At 41.7% G+C, this 24,292-nt stretch overlaps 1 protein-coding gene across 1 annotated transcript in view; it reads left to right on the top strand.

Moving 5' to 3' along the window:
• Positions 1-24,292, top strand: part of CHN2 (chimerin 2) — a 322,964-nt gene that overhangs the window by 136,876 nt on the left and 161,796 nt on the right. Inside the window, exon 2 of the mRNA XM_065938728.1 lies at positions 18,180-18,218. Coding sequence (XP_065794800.1) covers positions 18,180-18,218 — 39 coding nt within the window. The remainder of the gene's footprint in view (positions 1-18,179; positions 18,219-24,292) is intronic.

Raw genomic sequence — 24,292 nt, 5'->3', positions numbered from 1 at the left:
TTTCAGAAAGGGAATGTTGCTTTAATTTTTATTTATACAAAATCTGTCATGTAGTTGGTCTTCTTTCAGTTGCTTTATTTTGCACCCTCAACTACTTTCTGGAAGAGACACAGTCAACCTGAAATTACCTTAATTGATGATAGTTTTGCCTTCTTATAGAGGTTACTTAATGACCAAGTCTCCCATATCTTCTGACCTGCAGTCCCCAGCTCTCCTCCTCCTCAGACACAACTTTAACCCTGGCAGAATCTTCCACAGCTATTCTGTGCTCTGCAAACACTGGGCTGGCTGTGCCTGCCTTTTAAAACTTAACATCTTAGAGAGCTTTTCACATCAGCCACCTTATTCCTTTTAGCACCTTCATAGTTTTCCACAAACAGCCTTTTTAAAAATCGCTTGGAAAAATAATATAGCCAGTGGTTATGTTGTAGAGACCACTTACAGGATGAATGAACAGCCAGCTGCCCTTGTGTGTTGTGATTATGTGGTGGGGGCTGGAGAAGATGTCCAGCGGCCACATTGTATTACATGGATCTTTGCTTTTTTTCTCCACAAAGACTAAGGAAGAAGTGAATATGAGGCATTTTAGGAAAAAAAGTCTTAGATGGATCAAAAGTACCAAAGCTATACATAGAGAGTGGGCTTCCCTGATTAGCTCAGTTGGTAAAGAATCTGCCTGCAACGCAGGAGACCCCGGTTCTATTCCTGGGTCAGGAAGATCTGCTGGAGAAGGGATAGGTTGCCCACCCTAGTTTTCTTGAGCTTGCCTTGTGGCTCAGCTGGTAAAGAATCTGCCTGCAATACAGGAGACCTGGGTTCAATCCCTGTTTGGGGAAGATCCCCTGGAGATGGGAAAGGCTACTCACTCCAGTATTCTGGCCTGGAGAATTCCATGGACTCTATAGTCCATGGGGTCACAAAGAGTCGGACACGCCTGAGCGACAAATACATAGATTAAATAAAGTTATCCAGTGAAACATGAGTAGATGAAAGCACTATCTCTTAATCTGTGTATTACTTTATACTTGGTTTTAAGTACATATGTAATACTGAATTAATGAATTAAATAGTAGTAGTAGAATCCCCATGGACAGAGGAATCTGGTGGGCTAATGAGTCCATGAGGGCTTCCCTGATAGCTCAGTTGGTAAAGAATAAGTCCCTGGAGTCGCAAAGAGGCGGACACGACTGAGTGACTAAGCACAGCACACAGTAGATATCTGATAAATTCACTGATGTGTCTAAAAGTTAATATATTCAAAAACCTTTTGTAGAGGATCTGCTCGTTAAGAAAATGGAGGCTGCCTTCTCCTGGGGGAATCCCCCAGTATTTAGCAGTTCTAAACAAACAGAAGCCAAGCGAAGTAAAGCAGGCAGAGACTGAAGTGTCAGCTATATGACTAAGGGCAGGCTGGAGGGTGGCTGGCTAGGTGGACTTGCACATCATTGAACCCCAGAATTACGTAGGCTTACCTGTCCCCCAGGTACTGTAAAAGGCAGCCCTTCACCTCCAGGGCATGCTCCCAGGAGCTGGCACAAAGCCAGGAGACAAATGGCATCCATCTCCCCCAGGACAACAACATAGGCCCTGATAGAGGCCAGGAGGAATTCACTCACTGAGCACATTTCACGGTACAGGAGGGGGGGAGCCTTCCCCGCTAACACTGTGTATTTGGGCATAAGGCATACACTCCCTCTAATCCTCCCCACACATGTGAGGCTATTCAGTTATTCCATGGTGGGGGAAGGGTTCACTTGTTCCATCATGGGGTGAAGGGTGGCTGCACCAAGGCTACTGGCGTCAGCATGCTGCCTTTTCACCTCCAGGCCACGGTGGGCCAGCTCTGTGCAGGGAATACTCAGCAGTGGGGAGACTGCAGCTGTTCCAGGACTCGGATAATTTTAGGAATTCTGGAGCCTCCCACCAGGAGATCGGGCATCCAGCCCATTCATTCCCTGTCCATCTGGGTTGGGGTTGGGCTAGCAGGGGAAATCACCCAGTGGGCCGAGAGTGGAGCTGGGGTGAGAAGCTCCCATTATTAACAAGAGAACAGTTTTATGCCCTTCCTTGAGATGCCCATCATGAGAAATCTCTAAATTCTCCATGTTCCAGACTGGTTCTCTCCTTCACAGGTGACTGCCTAGCCAGTGGCCCTCTGAAAGGCAGATTTCAGTGCAGTCGATTCTGTTTCAGCTTGTAAAACCAACAATGACCTGGCAGACATGACCAGAGCTGGCGGCTGCTGACATATCCATTCCTGACATCACTTACTACAATTATATTAACCGTGCCGATTGGTGTGAACTGAACCAGTCATGAGGAGTGGCGGTATTAAACCAGAGGGCCCATTTGTTGCCAGACTGGTTGCTAATAAGCTGGGTCTAGGCATGGGCTGAATATTTCCATTGATAGTGAAACTGAGGGAGAGTCACTCATAGAACCTGATACATAGGGCACTCTTGAGGTAGAAGAACAGGGGTGGATGGTGGGAGGGATAGACAGGAAGAAGGGAGAGAGGAAGGGAGGGGAGGAGAGGATAAAGGAGAGAGAGGAGATTCCAGTTAGTGAGATTTCATTCTTTTAGGTCTTTTTAAAATGGCAGAAAATGGAATAATGTCCTAAGTATTCTTGCTTCTCTAATGCTGCCTTCTACAATGTTCAAACCATGTTACATCACTGAAGCGGAAGAGAAATAAGAAAGAACTGAAATTTTTACTTTAGCTTCTGCACTACTGATTCCTCTATGGGACCAGGGTGATGGGTAGAAAAATCAATTGGCTCTGAAGCAAAACAGACCAGGATTTGAATTCTTTTCCACAAACTGAGTGACTTTGGGGAAAATTACTTAATTTTTTGAGTCTCAGTTTCCTCATCACTAGGAGATAAAAATACTTACCTTGCAAGACCCCTCTATATGCTTCCTTAATTAGCACCCTGCACTTTGTCTATCATAACACTTTTTCTAGTTTATTGAAATTATTTTTTGCAAAATGTTTGTTTGCTTTCATTGCTGGACTGAAGGCACTTTGGAATCAAGGACTGAGTGTGCCTTGCTCATGGGTATCTTTATCATGTAGTGCAGTGCCTGGCACATAAGCATTTGCTGGAAGGATGAGTTAATTGATGGATGGATAAGTGGATAGGGGATGAGTGGAGAGATGGCTGAATGTGTGGACAGATGATTCAAGAAAATTGTGAAGATTAGATTTGATGTATTTAAGTGACCTACTCCCAAATCTAGACTCTACGGGTACTTAAAATTCCTTCCCACTCTCGGTGGAAGACCCTACTTCCTCTAAAGTTCCTCTTTTTGACTCTGAATATAATCTGGGCAAAAATCTTTCTTTCCTTGCCAGTAGCAACATTTCCAGGGCTATGATTTATGAGCTGTTCTCATGAGAATTTAGTCTGTCACTGCTACTACCACTGTGTATCTGAAGAGACACAAATACCCACAGTAAGCTCAAGACACACAAAGTGAAAAGTGAAAGTGAAAGTCGCTCAATCGTGTCCGACTCTTTGTGACCCCATGGACTTTACAGCCCATGGAATTCTCCAGGCCAGGATACTGGAGTGGGTAGCCTTTCCCATCTCCAGGGATCTTCCCAACCCAGGGATCGAACCCAGGTCTCCCGCATTGCGGGCAGATTCTTTGCCAGCTGAGCCACAAGGGAAGCCCAAGAATACTGGAGTGGGTAGCCGATCCCTTCTCCAGGGGATCTTCCCAACCCAGGAATTGAAGTGGGGTCTCTCTTGCAGTGCAGGCAGATTCTTTATCAACTGAGCTATTAGGGAAGCCCCAAGACACACAAGGAAGATACTATTATAATAGAAGAAAAGGGCTTTTCTGAATGGCAAGAGTAGAGAGCTGGCTGAAGGTATCCCTAAGTTGTCTTCTCTAAGGAAGAAGACATCTCCTTCAGGTCAAGAAGTAACTGAGTAGTGGAAGAGGGAATGGGGGAAGGGCAAGATAGGGGTAGGGGATTAAGAGGTGCAAACTATTACATATAAAAATAAGCTATAAGGATATGTTGTACAACACAGGGAATATAGCCAGTATATAGCTATAGCTATAAGAACTATAGATGAATTATAACCTTTAAAAATGTACAGTTTTATGTTGTACATCTGTAACTTATATAATATTGTACATCAACTATATCACAGTAAAAATGCGAAGTCCTAACCACAGGACTACCAGGGAATTCCAAGGAAAGATTTTAAAAGCCATTTTTTACTAAAAAAAGAAAAGTAACTGAGTAAAATAGCCTCTCTTTCCTCTCCATTTTAACAGCACTTTTCAGTCTAACCTTTCTATATAACATACCACTTTCTACCTTATGTTTTGGTTGCATGCGTATGTGACCAGGAGTCGGAAGTCCAGCAGGCAGTGCTTGTTGAATGAATGAGCTGATGTCTTTATTTCATCTCCTAATTGATTTCTTGTGATTAGATTCTGTATCCTGCCTTTATAGCTCCATCAGTGCCTAGTGCAATATTTTGTGCCAAGTAGTCTGTAAGCTTTAGGTAAATATTTGTTGGATGAGTAAATGAATGCCCAAAAGGGCTTCGGGAGGAAAGCCAGTAAGACATTCCTCTGATGAAAAAAATTTGTAAGGCAGGAGAATGCTGGAAGGGAGGATGTGGGGGGTGAGGATTGTGGGTGGGGGGAGAAGAGAGGCTTCCAGGCTGAATGGAAGTTGTGGGTGTGGAGTTGTCTCTGAAGAAATAGCAGAGGAGGAAATGTGTGAATGTTAAAGGAGGAAATGGTCCACCAGGAAAGCAGCTCCGTAATGCTGGGAGGAACTTAAATGTTGTAGAAACTCAGGAAGTCGGGAAAAGGCCGTGCAGGAAAGAGAGACCAGGGACATGGGCAAGAGGTAATGACAGTGACATCCAAATTAGAGCTCCTTTGTCTTTTATCTCTCATTTCTTCTTTTTTAAATGTTCCACCATGTACTCTTGTTATAAAAAAACAGTTCAACTCTTCTAGTAAAACAAAAACAAAATAGTACATACTATAAAGAAAGCTGAGCACTGAAGAATTGATACTTTTGAACTGTGGTGTTGGAGAAAACTCTTGAGAGTCCTTGGAATGCAAAGAGATTTAACCAGTCAATCTTAAAAGAAATCAGTCCTGAATATTCATTGGAAGGACTGATGCTGAAGCTGAAACTCCAGTACTTTGGTCCCCTGATGCGAAAAACCAACTCACTGGGAAAGATTGAAGTTGGGAGGAGAAGGGGATGACAGATGAGATGGTTGGTTGGCATCACTGACATCGATGGCATCACATGGCATCAATGGACATGAGTTTGAGTAAGCTCCAGGAGTTGGTGATGGACAGGGAAGCCTGGTGTGCTGCAGTCCATGGGGTCGCAAAGAGTCGGACATGACTGAGCGACTGAACTGAACTGAACTGAACATACTAGACACATACCTCACATTTTTCTTCTTATGGCTTCAAGTCCCTCTCTCCTACTTCACCAAAAGAGACACCCCCAATAAGGTCAACATGAGCAACTCTGTCTGACCACATACACAGAAAGTAACACCAGGATACACTACAAAACAGAAAGAGGTGTCATCTGCTCTGTGTCCAAAGGTTTCTTCTCCATGTCTTGTGTGAGGTGAGTAACCATCATTGAACATGCTGTGTGCCAAATCCAAACATAAGTTCAACATATGTAAGGTCTCAGGAGAGATGGTGAACGTTCCTTTATCTCTCTTGATCACGGTCCCCCTTTATTGGAAAGATATTTTCGCCTCCATGTCACTGCCACACCTCTCAAAAAGAATTGTTCATACTCACAAGTTCAGTTTTCTCAATTTCCATTCTCCCTTCATCTTACTTAACTGTGGCTTCTGCCCACAGTCCGCTGCAAGGACATAAACTGCTCGCTGCTGAAGCAGTGGGTCTTCAGGCTTATCTCATGTGAACAGCTTCTGATACATTCGACAACTTCTCCTTTTTATCATCTTTTTTGTCACCTCATCTCATGCTTTCTCTCTTATCTCTTGGGTTTCAACTTACTCTTTTTCTTCTCATCCCTTCAATGTTGACGTTCCTGGAGATTTCTGTCAAAGGCCTTGTTGCGTCAACTACTTTGGAGACTGCAGTCACCATCTGTATGTTGGGGCTTTCGTTTCCAGATCTCTTGGCCAGACCTCTCTTCTGAACTCCAGGCCCCCTAGATAGGCTCACTTGGCTGTCCCATACATGTCTGTTTCCAACAGGGAAAAGCCATGTGCATCGCCATCTGCCAAACCTGCTTCTCCTCTGGTCCGCCCTATTTCAGCGAATGGCATCACTATCCATCCAGCTCCTTGTGCCAAAAACCATTCATCTTCTTCCATCAGAAGTCATTTTTCCTCCTCTCCTTCTCTATTTACATCCAATTTATCACCAAGTCCTGTAGATTCTGTCTCCTCAACGTCTTCCAAACCTATTCCATTTTCTCCATCTCCACTGCCACCATTAGAGTCCAACCTGCTTAGGTGGTGACCCAGCTCCCTGATTGGTTCCCACCCTGCTTACCTCTCTCCCTCCAATCTTCTCTTCCCCCAGTTTGACTTCACACTGCAGTTGGAGTGATCTTTCTAAAATACAAACTGGTCACTGCCTCCTGCTTGCTTATATTTCCCCTTCCTTCTAGAACAAGGGCAAGCCCTTAGCATGATTTTAAAATCCCTTAATTATCTGGTCCCTCTCTGAAACACACACACACACACACACACACACACACACACACACACATATTCTGTTTCAGCCAGGAGTCTGAACCACTTCTTACTCTTAGGGCCATGTTCTGTCTTGCTTCTGGTCTTGACAGGCCACACCTTGGTCTAACAGTCGTGATCTATGAGCCCATTTGTTCACAAGGCACTGCTTGCCATGGGTGCTGTAAGTAGATATCTAGGTGATTATATACCTCTTTGACTAGGCTTAATGTACTGAAAGTTACGTATGATTCTCTCAGTCTTGCTAGGTTCTGCTGTTTGACTCCAGTTTTCTGGAAGTCCTGGACAGAACTGCTCAAAGCCACATGTAACTGGCCCAGGCCCCATTCAGGCTTCCGAAGTTTGGGAAGTTCTGCTAGATACTCTTCTTATATACTCTCTTGCTGTTGGGTTGCCTCCTTATTTCTTTGTATCCCTGTTTTGAGTCATGAAACAAATCTGTCTTTCACTTAACCAGTGCTTTATTGAGTACTTGCTGTATATCCTGGGATACCACAGTCAGGGCCGTTCTGGTCGGGCCATTCCAGTCATGCTGTTAGTGCGGTCAAGGGGATGAGTGAAGGCAGAACCCAACCTGGCCTCCCCTCGCCAGGCCTGTACTCTGACTCAGGGCTCCCAGAGGAAGTATCTTCTTCACACACAGTGCTGTCCAGTGGCCAAGTCATGCACCTGCCTGAAGTGAGTGCCTTTTAAAAATTCATCAAAGGTGAGGGTAACCCACGCATCAGAGAACAAGATACATGCTTGCTCTCATAAGTAGGTCTGTCTAGCCTGGCCTATACTTTTGTTTCCAAATACAAACAAAGAAATACATAAGCACATAATTTTTAAAAATCAGATAATAAAGAGGCTCTGCCAAGAGTTAAAAAAAGGCATCTAAGAGAGAACTTTGGGTTGAATGGTATAGGAAGGTGTCCCTGAGGAGCCAGAACATCTAAACTGAGATCAAAATAATAATGAAGCTGGCCATGTGAAAATTAGAGGAAAGAGAATGTGTAACATCGCTAAGACTAGAACTATGTGGATGGATATTCAAGGGTCAAAAGAAAGGCTGAAACAACAATGTCCTTCTGTATAGGCACAGGGAACTGTTTTCAATACCCTATGGTAAATCTTATTGAAAAAGAATATTAAATATATATATATATATATATGAAAGCATTAGTCACAGTTGTATCTGACTCTTTGAAGCCCCATGGACTGTAGCCCACCAGGTTTCTCTGTCCAGAGAATTCTGCAGGCAAGAATACTGGAGTGGGTAGCCATTCTCTTCTCCAGGGAGTCTTCTGGACTCAGAGATCAAACCCGGGTCTCCTGCATTATAGGCAGATTCTTTACCATCTGAGCCACCGGGGAAGCCCATGTATAACCAAATCACTTTGCTGTGCGGCGGTAGCTAACACAACACTGTAAATCAACTATTCTTCAACAGAAATGAAAAACAAAAGAAAGGCTGGAGTAGTGGGCAAGAGAGGAGACAAATGAGATGGCCAGAGCAAGGTGGCCAGGGTCCAGATCATGCAGAGCATGAAGCCCTACCTGCCTTGTTCACTGAGGCATGCCCAGGGCTTGTCTCACTGTATTTATTCAATAAATACATGTTGAACAGGAGCGTCTCCTCCTGCCTCTGCATATGAAGGGGCCCTGAAGCTCCGTGTGGCCCCGGTGCCCTCTAGTGACCACAAACTCCAGCCCAAGGCCCTCAGTGGATGGCTTCATCATCTTCAGAAAATCTCAGCTTAGCCTTCGCCTTGGGGCCCAGCCTGTGGGCCCATCAATAATTTCTGGAATATATCTTATTAACCATTCTCTGCAAGTAGGGCTAAATCAGTTACAAAAATCCCTGAAATGAGAGGAACAGATGCACACCAGGCCCTCATTCCTTACCACAGGCAGCATTTTTCAAAGCGAATACATGGATATCTGATTTCTCTGGGGAGTGCGAGGGGCCTGTGCAGGTGACAAGTGTTAGAACACATTTCTGTATATTTCTCAGCCAGTGTGACAGCAAGGAAGCTCTGTAGCAGCCTTGACGTCTCAATATTTGGTGGCAGTTGGGATGCTCTTCAGGTCATCTCACAGCTCACCGTGACACCATTGGCTGGAATGGCTTGATAAGACCATAGCCGCAGGCTGCATGCTCTGGCCCTTCACATACTTCCCAAGACCCAAGCTTGGGCATTGTGTGTGTGTGTGTGTGTGTGTGAAGGACATGTTGCAGCGTGTGCAGAAACATACCATGTTTGCTTTCATTTGGATCCCAACCCATTCTGGGCCCATTACACTAATCACCCCACAAGTTCTGAACTGTCATCTCATTGTGTAGCTGTCCCATGGCTGATTGAAAAACCTGTTCCCACCCAACTTGCTTGGAAAAAGCCCATGAACTGCAGCCCATTTGCAAATATGTGCATCCGTAAATCGAAAGTGACAGCAGAGACCTGGCTCTTCTGGGCAAGCGGATGGCAGAGGGAGGGACCCAGTCCTTCTACCCTCTACTTCCCAAATGATCCCCCGATGCAATATAGGCAGCTTTGTCTGACATATTCTGAAGGGTGGGTCATCTCCAACCTCCTTGGTAGATCATTCTTGAAGTCAGTGAACCTTTCACTCATCTTGTTTTCCAAAGCCCCTGCTTGTGTGTTTCTGTGAGTCTAGTCATCCTCCACTGAGCCACGCAAAGGAATCTGGCTCTCCTGGATGTTTACAGGTATTTCCTCTTTAGTTGTCACTTGCCCAAGTGTAGCACATGGCATTCTCTAATTTTTCTTCATTAATCAGTCCCCAAATTCCTTTGCACTTGCTCCTCAAACCAACGTATTTCTGGAGCTGAAAATGCTTAGAAGAATATATAACCTTCCAGCTGCAGTCTCCAAAATATGGGGGGTTAGCAAAAACATAGGGGATTGGCATGTTTTTGCCTTACTACTCGGCCATATGTTTTCACAGGTTCATTCCCAGGAGCTTTCTGTGCAGGTGTTTGGTTCTCTGCAAACACAGTTAATTTCATTTGTATATTTTTCTAATCGAGTCTCTTTTTTTGAGATATATGTTTTTATGTGGACCATTTTTAAAGTCTTCATTGAATTTGTTACACTATTACTTCCGTTTTAGGTTTTGGTGTTTTGGCCTAGACACATATGGGATCTTAGCTCCCCGACCAGGGAGCAAACCTGCACCCCCAGTATTGGAAGACAAAGTCTTAACCACTGAGCCACCAGGGAAGTCCCCCCTAATTGAGTCTAAAGGCATCAAAAATTAAAATATATATTGATAACAGCCAGTGTTTGGTGAGGGTGTGGAGCAGTGGGCATTTTGTCACACATGACTGAGAATTCTAACTGATACACCTTTTTCAAAGCCATTTTCACAATAGCTTTGAAAATCAAAAATACACCCTTCAGCCAGAAATTCAACTTTCCAGAATCTAAACTATGTCTATAACCTATCATTGCAGCATTGTTTCAAAACATTGAAAATAACTCAAATATCCATCAGTTGGAAATGTTTACAGAAGTGAATTAAATGCATTTTGGTATTCTGGTACACAGATATAGTGGAAGACCAAGCCACAGCTTTTAAAAAGGAAACCACAATCTATATGTACTGACATGGAAAAAAATGCTTAAGGAAGATCATTAAGTGCAAAAACTGATTGCATGATACTATATATGATATGCTGCCTGCCAGCTGCTTCAGATGTGTCTGACTCTTTGTGACCCTATGGACTGTAGCCCACCAGGCTCCTCTCTCCATGGGATTCCCCAGGGAAGAACACTGGAGTGGGTTGCTCTGCCCTTTTTGAGGGGATCGTCCCAACCCAGGGATCAAACTCGTGTCTCTGTGTCTCCTACATTGCAGGTGGATTCTTTATCCACTGAGCTACCTGGTAAGCCCATATATGATATGAGACCATTTCTATAAACTTTATTCTAGCCATTTACAGGACAAAATCTGGAAGGATTCACATAAGTTTATTTATGGTGCTTTTTTTTCGGAGGTTAGGAACTTTCTAAAATAACATTTTTTTTAATTGTTGGGATTTTTCTGCTTTTCAACATGCTGTGTATTTTAAGAGTCATATGAAATTATTTTTTGTCATGCTCTTGATCTAGAAAGATGAATTTTTAATGGTACTCTTTATTGTACCTGTCACGTGTTGGTTCCAGAATTCCCCATCTTCCCCCGCAGTTCGCAATAGCAGTTCTGTCTTTTCAGGGTTTAGTTACTTCAGCATATAAGGCTTTCTTAAGACTGTTTCTAAGTTTTAACCTGTTTCTCCAGGCCCTTTAAACCAACTTTTCTTTCCTTTTTGTTTCATATGTTCTAGTCTTTATAGATTATTTCATTTGTGTGATGGTCTTACCTATTTTTGTAAGGTTTTGATAGTTTTCTAAGCGTCTATATCTTTTTTCTCTTTCCCATCCCTATTAATGAGCATACCTGCTTGTCGGCTTGCTTAGAATTGCTCATTAACATTTATTTTACAGAATTTTTAAGAGAGCCAAGGGAATGGAGCTTAGCCTTTGAGAAGCCCTGATCTCTTTTCTTTTGTCTTCACCCTTAGCTCCCCCTGGACAAATACTGTTCATGCTGTATGTGTTATTATAGGAATTATTTTTTGTTAGGCCTTTTCACGTGTGCTTAATTTTCAAGGTGGTGATTTATTTAGAGAGCATGTTCAAAAAGAGAAACCACCTAGCAATTATTTCTCATACATGTTAATTTTTGTATAAGCAATATGAATATAAAATTAGGAAATACAGGTGGTCAAAAGAAGAGAAAATTAGAAATGCCCTGTGTTTTCACTATCAGGTGTAGCAAAGGTTAACAATTAGGTTTATAGTCTTATAAATAAAACATTTCTATGTATATAATTGATTTGGCCACCTGATGTGAAGAACCAGCTCGTTGGAAAAGACCCTGATGCTGGGAAAGATTGAAGGTGGGAGGAGAAGGGGACGACAGAGGATGAGATGGTTGGATGGCATCACTGATGCAATGGACATGAGTTTGAGTAGGCTCCAGGAGTTGGTGATGGACAGGGAAGCCTGGCGTGCTACAGTCCATGGGGTCGCAGAGAGTCGGACATGACTGAACTGAACTGAACTGATGTATATAATTACTTATCTTTTTCTTAAAGTGGGATATTTATTAAATTATTCTGTGACCTTATTTGTTTAGTACATAACATAGTATGAGTATTTCTCTGTGTCATTAAGGAAAGATGATAATGCGATTAAAGATAGAGTTTACTACATGCCAGACAAACCATCCTAACTTTACAACATGCTGTATGTTGGAAAGTATTATTACTCTCATTCTATAGACTGAAAAACTAAAGGACAGAGAGATGAGATAACTTATGTAAGGTCATACAGATAGTAAGTAACAGAGTCAGGGTTTTGAACCTTGCCTAGCTCTGGAGATCATGCTGTGGACCACAGACCTCTGACCAGCACTGTCGTTTCATGGCTATGGCATGTGGTAATTTGTTTTACTACTCCTTTCTGGGTTATTAGATTCACTGTTGTACCCCAAGCAGCAGGGAACACTTTGTTCATATATTCATGTTTGTACACATGTTCAGTTTCTACCTTAGGCTGAATTCACATGAATAGAATTGCTGAGTACCAAAGGCTACACATTTTTTAAAGTTGGATACCTATTAGTCAGAGTTTTTAAGCAATTTGTTAAGCCTCTCTGACCTTTTGAAAAATGTATAACTTTTGAAAAATTTAACTGTCCATCTGGGTTCAATGACAGTTTTTTTCTTAGAACAAGGAATTTTTTTTTTGTTCTACTTCCTACCTTCTGCATTATATCTATTTCTCTAAAATGTTTAGTAAAATGATACCCTTCCTCAAAACATGATGGCTTTTGTCTTCAGTACTTCCTGTATCTTGCATCTCCTGGATTTAACTATTAGATGTGTTCTCAGTTGTTTTAGTCATGTCTGACTCTTTGTGACTCAATGGACTGTAGCCTTCTAGGCTCCTCTGTCTATGGGATTCTCCAGGCAAGAATATTGCAGTGGGTTGCTGTTTCCATCTCCAGGGGATCTTCCCAACCCAGGGATCGAACCTGGGTCTCCTGCGTTGCAGGTGGATTTCTTACTGACTGAGCCACAAGGGAAGCCCTATTAGATGGGGTTATGTGTATTGATGGAATAATGTCCACAGTTGACTTGATATCAGTTTTCTTTTTATTGTTTTTTAATTTTATTTTATATTGGATTTACAATGTTGTGTTAGTTTCACATGTACAGCAAAGTGATTTAGTTATACACATACATATATATAAGCTTCACAAGAGCTGTAGGATCAAATCTGTAATATAATATACATATACCCATTCTTTTCCAGGTTCTTTTCCGAACTGGTTATTACAGAGTATTGAGTAGAGTTCTCTGTCCTATACAGTAGGTTCTTGCCAGTTATCTATTTTATGTACAATAGTATGTATATTAATTCATACCATGTATGTTAATTCCAATATCCTAAAATTCATCCTCCCCCCCTCACCTTTCTCCTTTAATAACCATAAGCTTGTTTTTAAGTAAGTCTGTGAGTCTGTTTCTGTTTTGTAAATAAGTTCATTTGTATCATTTTAATAGATTCCACATGTAAGTGATATCATATGATATTTGTCTTTTTCTGTCTGACTCATATGACTGCTTTTCTTTCTATTTTATTTTTTCTTCAGAGATTCACAAGAATTGCAGGATCAAGTCTGTTATATAATTTTTTTTTCTTGCTGTCAGTTTATGTAAATTAGGGTGGATTTCCTGGCAAGGATGACAATGTGTCAGAGGCTGGAGGGCAGAGCTCCCTGCTCTAATCCCACCTCTTCCTCTTACTTATTTTATGACCTTGAGAAAGCTACTTCATCATTCTCATTTCATTTTCCTCATTTACCAAATGAGGAAGGTGAACTCAATGACCTAGAAAACCTATTCCAGTTTTTAAAAAATATACGGTATCAGGCTATTTAAGAATATGGCAGATTTAAAAAAGAAATACTGTGTGAAACTGGGGCAAATGTGATGTTGGTGGGACAGTGCTGAAGGCAGCTAAAGATTTGTTTCAACACATTAGAAATATTTTGTGCCTTGTTGCTTGACGAAAACCTCCTAACAGTGCACTTAGTGGCTTGTGAAATGAATCTCCAAGACCAAGGTAATTATAGTTGCTCCACTGAAGCATGACAAATGGCCTCTCACTTTGGATTCTTTTATGAGAAAGAAAAACCTTCCATGACAACAGCACTGGAGCTTAATTACAGCCTCCAGATCTGGGGGCAAGAATACAGATAGTTACTGACTGTAGCCGAGGGAGAGGAGACATGAGCCTGTGTTTACCTGGGAAGAAGCAGGACAGGGTGATGTAACCATGACAACACAAACAGCATTAGTGGGGCTTCATGGAGAACTTGCTATTCACCAGGCTTTGTCCCAAGAACTTTATATATATTATCTCATTTAATTGTCACAATAATCACAAGCAATCAGTTATAAGGTAGGTACATTTATTTTTTGGTTTAATAAAGATGAGTATTGGAGGCTCTTAAAAGAAGCTGACTTAAAACTCAGCGTTCAGAAAACTAAGATCATAGCATCTGTTCCCATCACTTCATGGCAAATAGATGGGGAAACAGTAGAAACAGTGACAGACTTTATTGTTTTGGGCTCCAAAATCACTGCAGATGGTGACTGCAGCCATGAAATTAAAAGACGCTTGCTCCTTGGAAGAAAAGTTATGACCAACCTAGACAGCCTATTAAAAAGCAGAGACCAACAAAGGTCCATCTAGTCAAAGCTATGGTTTTTCCAGTAGTCAGGTATGGATGTGAGAGTTGGAGTATAGAGAAAGCTGAGCACCAAAGAATTGATGCTTTTGAATTGTGGTGTTGGAGAATACTCTTGAGAGTCCCTTGGATTGCAAGGAGATCCAACCAGTTCATCCTAAAGGAACTCAGTCCTGAATATTCATTGGAAGAACTGATGCTGAAGCTGAAACTCCAATACTTTGGCCACCTAATGCAAAGAACTGACTCATTTGAAAAGACCCTGATGCTGGGAAAAATTGAAGGCGGGAGGAGAAGGGGAAGACAGAGGATGAGATGGTTGGATGGCATCACTGACTCGATGGACATGAGTTTGAGTAAACTCTGGGAGTTGGTGATGGACAGAGAGGCCTGGCGTGCTGCAGTCTATGGGGTCTCAAAGAGTTGGAAACAACTGAGCAACTGAACTGAACTGAAAAGAAGTCGAATAACCTGCTTCATGTCATTCAGCCAGTAGTTGTCAGAGGTACAGTCTGAACCCTGAGAATTCATTCATTTATTTAGCACATGGCTTTTTGAATGTCCATTATATACCACGCAACCTTCTTAAGGGTCAGTGAGGCCTCAGTGAATGAGGCCTTGTGTGGAGTTTAGCTAATGCTAACTAAAGGGCAGTGATAACAAGCCAACAAATCAATAAATAATTTCGGATGGTAATAAGTGCTATGCAGGAGAGTGGGGGGTGGGAGAAGGCTGTTTTACATAAGCTTGGCAAAGACGACCCCTGGGAGGTGAAATTTCAGTTGAGCCCCACGTGATAGAGCAAGTCAGCCATGCAAAAGTCTGTTAGAGGAGAATTTTTTCTTGGAGGGCCCACAGGAGCAAAGTCTAGGGGCCTTGCCTTGGCTTGGCTTGTTCTGGGAAAAGAGAGAAGACCAGTATGGTTGGATAATACATGAAAAGCAGGGAAATGCCTGCAGTGGAGTGAAGAGGAGGGCAGGACTGGAGTCCACAGTATAATGTTTGTATGTACATGTGCTCAGTCACTCAGTCACGACAGACTGTTTGCGACTGTACAGACCCTATATAGCCTGCCAGGCTCCTCTGTCTGTATATAGCCTGCCAGGCTCCTCTTGCCTGGAATTTTCCAGGCAAGAATACTGGAGTAGGTTGCCATGCCCTCTTCCAGGGGGTCTTCCTGACCCAGGGATCAAACCCACATCTCCTGTGTCTCCTGCATTGCATGTGGATTCTTAACAGTTGAGCCATCACGGAAACCCAAAATGTTTGTATTTTATTCCAAATGCAGACGAGAGACAATGGAGGATTTTTAAACAAGGCAGCATTATAATCTCCGGCCTCTATGGACAGTTTTCCTCACCTCTATGTGACGTTGCCAGCAAGGAGCAATCCAAAAGGGATAAAGTGTTTATGTGCAGGGAAGCCTAAATGCAAGTTTAAAGGTTAGGAGCCAATATTTCAGATGAAAATTCTAGGTTTTTCACAGAGCAAGACTGAAATGGGCAGTGAGAGGCCATTTAATCCAAACTTCTGACTTCAGATAAGCCCTTTAGGAGATCAAGTTGAGCATCTGAAACCTGAATTAAGGAGACTACTTATTTTGAGGGGAACTTCCCTCAGCATGTAGAAAGATACATTTTTCGGTTCTGAGTATTCTTGACCACTTCTTGGTCCGGGGGTTCTACTTAGCTTATAGAGTAAATCTTATCTAAAATAATAAAGACATCTTTGGGTAGATGACATCTCAGGAATTCCTACTACTATGCAGCCTGGTGTATGTGTATGTGTGTGTGTTGGTTCTCTATCTTTGAAAAAGATTTTTGAAGGTGTCATCAGTGTTTTAACATACAGGACCTGGCTTTTCTGGTGAGGTAGTAGTGTATGGATGGTTCTAGAATTTTATTGTAAACTCAGCAATATGATTTATTTTATTTGAGAGTTCTTTATAAACAAACACCATATTAATCCATTAAAATTGGTCTGTGTTACATATAGGATGGGCTTCCCAGGTGGCTCAGTGGTAAAGAATCCGCCTGCAATGCAGAAGACATGGGTTCCATCCCTGGGTCTACAAGATTGCCTGGAGAAGAAAATGACAACCCACTCCAGTATTCTTGCCTGAAAAATCCCATGAACAGAGGAGTCAGGAGAGCTACAGTCCATGGGGTCTCAAAAGAGTCAGATACGACTTAGCGACTAAGCAACAACAACATATAGGATGAAATTAATTGCTTGTTTAGGTTAAAAGCTCACTATTTCATTGTCCACTTTGATGAAAGTATTAGGAGTTTCACTTTTTTTAGCAAACGAAGTTTGAATAGCAACATAAACCGTTATTAATGCATTGTTTTGTGTGTGTGCCTATGTGGCTGATTATCCATAGAGAGGTTCTTGACTAGGTAAGCCTAACTATTCAAATGTTTTTGTATGAAATTGTCTTAGGAGGCATTTAGTTGCCTCTGTGATAGGATGGGCCCCAGAGAGTAAGTAATTGTGAAAGAATTTCATTTAAGCTACACAACTGTGATTGAGTAAGATTTGGGGGAATTTCACCACTCCAGTTTCTTTTTATGTATAGTAAGCATATTTGTTTCTCAGGGGGGGAAAGGTTCTCAAACTGTCTTATTGCACGAGATTAGAAAATTTCTGTTCCTTTGCATGAAATTGTAGTATGTGACAGCAACAGATGGACAAGGGCGCATTAGGCTGGGTGAGTGACGCCATACACGTGCAAGATGACAAAAACAGTTTCCTCATTGAAAAGTGCTGAACTAAAAGAACTCTTAAAAGTTCCCCAGCTCAATATTCTGTGAGTCAGGGAATGGATTTTTCCTTCTGGCTGTTTAAGCTGGAGTATGTTTTACCAAGACCCTAGCTATGAGCTCAGGAGGACTCTAATAACTCCACCAGAATTATAAAATCAACTGTCAGCATTGGGATTGTTGAGCTGACTGAACAAGCAGATTTTCTCCCTTTGTCTGCTTTCTAGTTTGACGAATAACAGTTTCGCCTTCTCCATTTTGTTGCAACTCTTTCACTCTGACATTTCTGATTGCTGAGAGGTTTTCTGGAAATTTCCTAAGTCACACACTGGAGTAAATTCAAGGACATGATGAGATTCCAATTGAATCATCAGTGTCTCTGCTGTCAGACCTAGTATTTTAGGAGTTCCGTTGGATGAGTGGTACAACTTCCCAGATTTAATATTACATACTTGCCACTGTGCATCTTGCCCTCAAGTCTAAATAAATGGGCTAAAGGTCTGATTGGAATCTGTGAGAGAAATGATATGTTTATTATGCCAAGTTAAGTAAATACTGTTTGAAAGGATTACTGGAGGGTACAATCAAATTAATTGCTTTAAAAATCTTTTTTGATTTACTGGGCTGTATGAAAATGGTTAAGCAATTGATTCGGTCATGGTAAGTGACCTGGACAAAGTAGTGATGGGTCCACAAGGGTCGCCTTTCCCAATTCCTCCCTCTTGCCTGGAACTGTCCCGTAAATGATCTGAGAGGACCCGTGGGACTGGAAGGCAAGGCCTGCTGACAGAGTATTGTTCCCCCAGAGAAGACACATGTTGACAGTTTGACGTTCAAGCTGACGGATTGATTTCTTTCTTTTTATTCTAGATGCTGAAGAATACCAGCCTCCAATATGGAAATCATACTGTGAGTATCTAAAATGAAAATCTCAGAAATCTTTAGCAGGCCTGCCTTTTGAGCAATTTTTGCTGTTGATTTAGTGCACACACAAACTCCCTCATCACAGCCCTGCACATCCAAATTTCTTGTTCTACTAAGGAGATATATTGGTCAGAGAAAATAGAAAGAGCCCTCTCCCCTGGCCAGGACCCATGAGAGCCAGCTGCCATGACTCACTTAGGAATGCTTAGGTTAAAAAAAACAAAGATGGATATTCTGACTCCCTGACTTTCTTCAGGGCACTCCTTGTCTCCTTTCCTTTCCTCTTTCCTTCCACCCTTCTTTCCTTTCTTCCTTTTTTTCCACAGCTGGTCATCAAGGGTAAGTATGTTGACTTCCATGAATTATGTTCTTGACTGTTTATCCTATAGCTTAATATCATATGACATTTACCACCAAAAAATTAACAGATAGGGAAGAATGATGTTTGGTCACTAAGGGTGACTCCTTAGAAACAGGGCTCATTATCTGATCATCAGTCATCAATCTGACTCCCCTCATGAAGGCAGGCACTTGTCATCACCTCAAGCTCATTTTCTCTTTCCTTAGTATCACCTGCCTAAGTAATTCTCCAGTGAGAAAGGGGAGGGGTATGGTGTGGGGAGACCCCAGGAGAATAGGCTCTTGTTCAAGCTTTGCTTCTAGACAATAGTGATAAGGATAATTATTTCTGCCATTATTGATGTTGCCCTTGTTTCTTCTGTCCATTGAGACCTGCCATGTACCAGCTACCATGCTAGCTCTGTGCCTGAATTCCCAAATCCCATCTTAGCCCTCAGCAGTGGGTACCACTCTTACCCCATTTCACACACAAAGGAGCCACGGATCAAGGAGGTTCAGTAATCTGGCAGAGGTTTTACAGGAAGCATTAGAGTGGCATTCAGAGTGGAACCCAGAAGCAAACCTGACTCACAGCCTGCAAGTTTTCACGATTTTTTAATTTCTATTTAAAATTGTATACATAAGTACGTAAAGAAGTATATACGTACACATAGACACACACATATGCATATACCCGTGTATGTATGTATCTGTAACAAAAGCAAAACAAATCCACATAAAAGACAAACATTAGAGAAATACATAAAGCTGAGAGTAAAAATTTCCCATAAACCACACACCATCCCCATCCCATATTCCACTCCTTCCTTCCAATCGCTGAGCACTGTCCATTTTGGAAAGTACATCCTTCCAAGTGTTTAAAATACACATGCCTGATATTAAGGCATTTTTGTGGTTGGTCCCTTCTGTGAAAAATGGGTTTATGCTGTACCCCTGTCCTTCAACTTGCTTGTTTCACTTCACAAATACCTTGTTTTGATCGTCCCACGTCAGCATATAGAGAGGCTCCTCGTTCTTTATTACATGAGTCTGTTCTTCCATCTGTGAAATAAAGGAGTTGTGCTGGGTCTCTAAGGGCCCTTCCAATCTAATGTTCTGCATTCTGATCTTCTATTTTAAAAGGCAGTGCTAATGACTAAGTAATTGGATGTTTTTGTTTGTTTGTTTCCTAATGGAGTGTGAAGTGCTCTGACAGTAAATCAACAAAATATCTGTAGTGAGAGGCACTGGGAGGGTCGCATGACTTACTGTTCCTTGCTCACCTTCTTGCACACAGCCTTGCATACGTTAACTACCCAATAAATATTTGTTGAGTGAATGCCACCACAGAGCTTTACTGAAGCGAGAAGTCATTTCACTGGCTCAGAGTCATTTCACTTTTCCAAGAGACCTTGGGACACCCAGTGTACCTCTTAAAAACACTTTTATGTTCTAAGGAAGCCCAGAAAAGGTGCTGTTTATTACATGTTCATACTATCAATTTTACTGGAGTATATTGGTTTTGATTCTTTGGATCTAACCAAGTTTTGTGTGTGTGTATGTGTGTGTGTGTGTGTGTATACTTTGCTCTAGAATCATAAAACTTTAGATATACAGAAGGGACATTTTGAGGCCATTTAATACAAATCTAATAACATATATGAAGTTCCTCTTTATTATACTTAGCTAATAGTCATCCAGGCTCCATTTGAGAGTCTCCAGTGATTCAGAACTTCACCTTGCAGTTCTGAGGGGAGGATGCCATCAGCAGGGCCATCTGCAACATCAAAGACACAGGTACTACCGAGAAAGAATTCTCTTTGGTTGTCCTGAATCCACTAATTCTTTGAGTTTTGATATTGGACTGCTTATAAGCTCATCTAACACTCATTGCCAACTCATGCTACTCCTTCTTATTGTCAATTTTATCATCTACTCATTTGGCCTTTTAGCAAACATAGATTATAAGCATTAGGAGAAGCACTAGGAATCAACAGTAGCTAAAAATGTGGTCCATGCTTTCCTCCAATTTACAGTCTAGAAAGAAAGACAGATATAAACCAATTAATATGCAAATGGACTGAAGCCACAATATACTACTCCTCTCCCTCCTGGGATTGCAGAAGACTTTCTAGAAGAGGATAAATTTGCATGTAGGCCTTAAAATATAAATAAGAAGAAATTGAAGGCCTTGCAAAACTTCATGAGGTCCATGTTAATATACAAATATGCTAAAACAATAGCATTTTCCATATCTGAAAATCCAATAAACCTTATTAGAATATGAAATTTGTTTGGTTTTAAATAACCTATTGGTAAACACCAAGTGTTTCTCTTTGGAATACTCACAAACCATCCTTTGAGAGATTAATTTTAGGTGTTGATTCAAACTCATTAACGTATCATTTATGGAATCTATAATTTTCCACCACACAATTAATTTTTCAACTCCAGTGATTATTTGATACTTTGAAATTTCTCATACATTTGTTGGATGCTGTTATTTTTGCCATATTATAGGACTTGATTTAAAAATTGATTGTTTACAGTGATTATAGAAGTATATAGGTGTGTCTTTTCTTTCATCCATCACCTATTGTTGGTTTTAATATTGACTTATTTGATACTAGAGTCTTTTTATGAAGCTTTTGTCCCAATTATAACATTATCCTAAGGAAAATGAATCTACTTCATAATCACCCACATTAAGAAGCTGTTTTTAAGTTTTAATGCTAATTGCAATGTTCTTTCATACAAATAACAGAATATTCCACTTAAACACATTGATTGACATAAACAAAAAGTTGAGAGGCACTGGCCTCAGGCGTGACTTGGTCCAGCAACTCAAAGACATTATTGGAGCCCAGTGCATACGTATGTCTTCCTTTCTTGGTTCTGCTTTCCTAGGTTTAGGTCCACGCTTAGTAGGCTTTTCTCTTATAACCCTCAGAGAGCTACCCCAATAGCACTTGATACCACATTCTCATCTAGAAGCAACTAGCAAAGAGATAGTCTACTTCAAACAAAAGTATTAAAATTCGTTTCAGTCTGAGTCCCTTTGCTATCCACCTGAAACCATCACAATATTGTGAATCATCTGTAATCCCATACAAAATTCAGTTTTCTTAAAAAAGAGACTATTGGCACTCAAATTCAGCTTTGGTGTTAAAGGCAATTAAATTTTGTTTGGTAATTGCTTTCCTGGGCATTTAATATGATTACCATTGTCAATGTGCCCAGGAGAGCAGTGCTTTCTATTAATCATAAAGTAACAAATATTTCCAAAAAAAAAAAAAAAAATCGTGTCTCAGCCTTATTTGATGTGAGTCCCCAACCCTGGCTACATCACTTTGGTCAGAGAGTTGGGGTACATTAACTGCCCTAAACCAACCAGGGCACATGGTTGGAACTCAAGAGGGTTCACTCCTATGTAATATCCATGACTGGAAACTTTGGAATATGGTTGAAGTGGGAAAGATGGAAATGGATGCCTAGAAGGCAACCAGTGCATGTCTGATTTAAAATTCGCTCTCTTGATATTTCATATAAAGTAGATTGCTCATTCGTTCAGCAAATGCATATTAAGTCTTTGCCTTAGACTTATTTTTTGATATGCCAAAGACTGTGTGCTTTGGTCTGTGAGGCCACAAGGGTGGAACTCCATCTTGACTCAAAAGAACAATGATGCTACATGCTTAAGTTCTTGCCTTTTCTGTGCCCCCATTTTTCTTAGAAGCTAATGCTATTACATCTATAAGAATAATCTTGCCTCAAAGTATCATCTATCTACATGTAGTCCTTGATACTCAGTACTGTACCCCAAAACATTGGTGAAGTCACTGAGAAATAATTGGTTTCAATTTTTTAAAAAAAGACTATTTTCAAGTTTAATTAAAAAATAAATAAATTAAAATAAAATAAAGCCACATTCTAAATTTTCAGCCAGAACTGTATGAACTGCGTGCCCTAAGCAGACGAGTTTAAAAGCCAACCACCATGGGTATATTCTGAAAGATTTTATTGTTTAAGAGGCCAAGTGCCAATTAGGCAGCAGATGCCATGGTCAGCAGCTCGCCCCAGAGACTCCCCTGGCAGCCGATCAGGCAGTCACGGCTTGTGCCTGCTTTTCTAAAGAGAAATATAGAACCTCCAAATTCTGGTCCACAGACCCCCTGCATGAGAATTACCTGCGGAGAATAGTTATGATAACTAATCCTCAGCCTGACCCCAGATTTCTGAATAATTAATCGTCAGCCTGACCCCAGATTTCTGAATCAGAAGAGTGGAGGATCTGCAATTTATCACACCCCACAGGTGCTTCTAATGTACTTAGGCCTGAGACCCCCTGATTCAAGTCTCCACAGCCTCATCCTTGGGTTTTTCAGTGGACCACAGACAAGAGGAGAAAACTTCATCCCCAGCGAGACGGGACATTCGTTAGCAAGACAAAGCCTGCACACAGCAGCCTGGAGGTGGGGTTGAACCAAGAGGCCACCAAAGCCCCGCCATTTGTTACTCATACCCATGAGTTCTTTCTTACGAATACTGGGAAGTCATGGGCAGTGAACAAGGTGGCACTGGCTCAGTGTCACAGCCAAGTGCCCAGGTTTGGCTCCTGGGTCCACATGCCTTCTTAAGGGGCTGGAGGCTGTTAGAGGACATTGCTGCAGGGTCTGTTAAGAGTTGATGGGTCTGGACGGGGCTTCGGCATCACCCAGGCCAGGGTTTTCACTTGGCATCCTTGGGAAGATTGTGTTACCAGAGGATGAGCCAAGTTTTTTTTTTAATTATTAATTTTTGGCTGCACTGGGTCTTCATTGCTTTATGCAGTTTTCTCTAGTTGTGGCAAGTGGGGCTACTCTCTAGTTGCAGCGTGTTGGCTTGTCATTGAGGTGGCTTCTCTTGCTACAGATCACAACCTCTAGAGTTGTGGCACATGGGCTTAGTTGCCCCACGGCATGTGGAATTCTCCTGGACCGAGGATCGAACCTGTGTCCCTTGCATTGGCCAGGCAGATTCTCAACCACAGGACTACCAAAGGAGTCCATGCTTTCTTACTGAAGATAAAAGGTTCTTTCAGTGAACTCTTGATTTCTCAATCTGCTTCAGATTTCTCAGGGAGCAGGGATTCCTCTTCTCTACCCCCATGTTTCCTAGTGACCATCCCCTCACCCGAGTCAAATAGTCTATTCCAGTGCTCAGGATTCTCTTCTGTGTGTAAGGGCCCAGGGCGGGGAAGAGCCTGGGACTGACTTGAAACATTGCGTAGAAGCAGGTTCCATCTTCTTGCCCCTTAGTGCACAGAATCACCCAAGAAGTGACATTTATGATTGCGTTCTGCTTGTGATGTGTGTTTGTTGAACCAAAAAAAAAATTCAAGAAACTACATTTTCAAGATTATGTGACATGTTTCAGTTACATTAAATGGGCCTCATGGATGTTTGTTTTGTTACAGCCAGTCTTGAGAAGGAGGGACAGGGACTGAAGCTGAGATAGTCTAAGGCCCTATTTTTTTTTTCTATGACTGCCATTGCAATTGGTTGTCATCTAAGTATCTTTACAGAGACATAGAATCCAGATGGCTAACAGGTTTTGTCAATTTCTGTTGCTTAGAACAGCACCAAGTAGATCTTGTAGCTCCTGAAACCGACTCACAGAGAAATGGTGATCTATTTCTGACGTGCGCATCCTGGGGACCAGCAAGGAGAGGTGGCATCTCT

Source organism: Muntiacus reevesi, chromosome 6 (assembly GCF_963930625.1).
Source record: "Muntiacus reevesi chromosome 6, mMunRee1.1, whole genome shotgun sequence".
NCBI lineage: Eukaryota > Metazoa > Chordata > Mammalia > Artiodactyla > Cervidae > Muntiacus > Muntiacus reevesi.
This window is presented reverse-complemented; position numbering and strand designations above follow the sequence as displayed.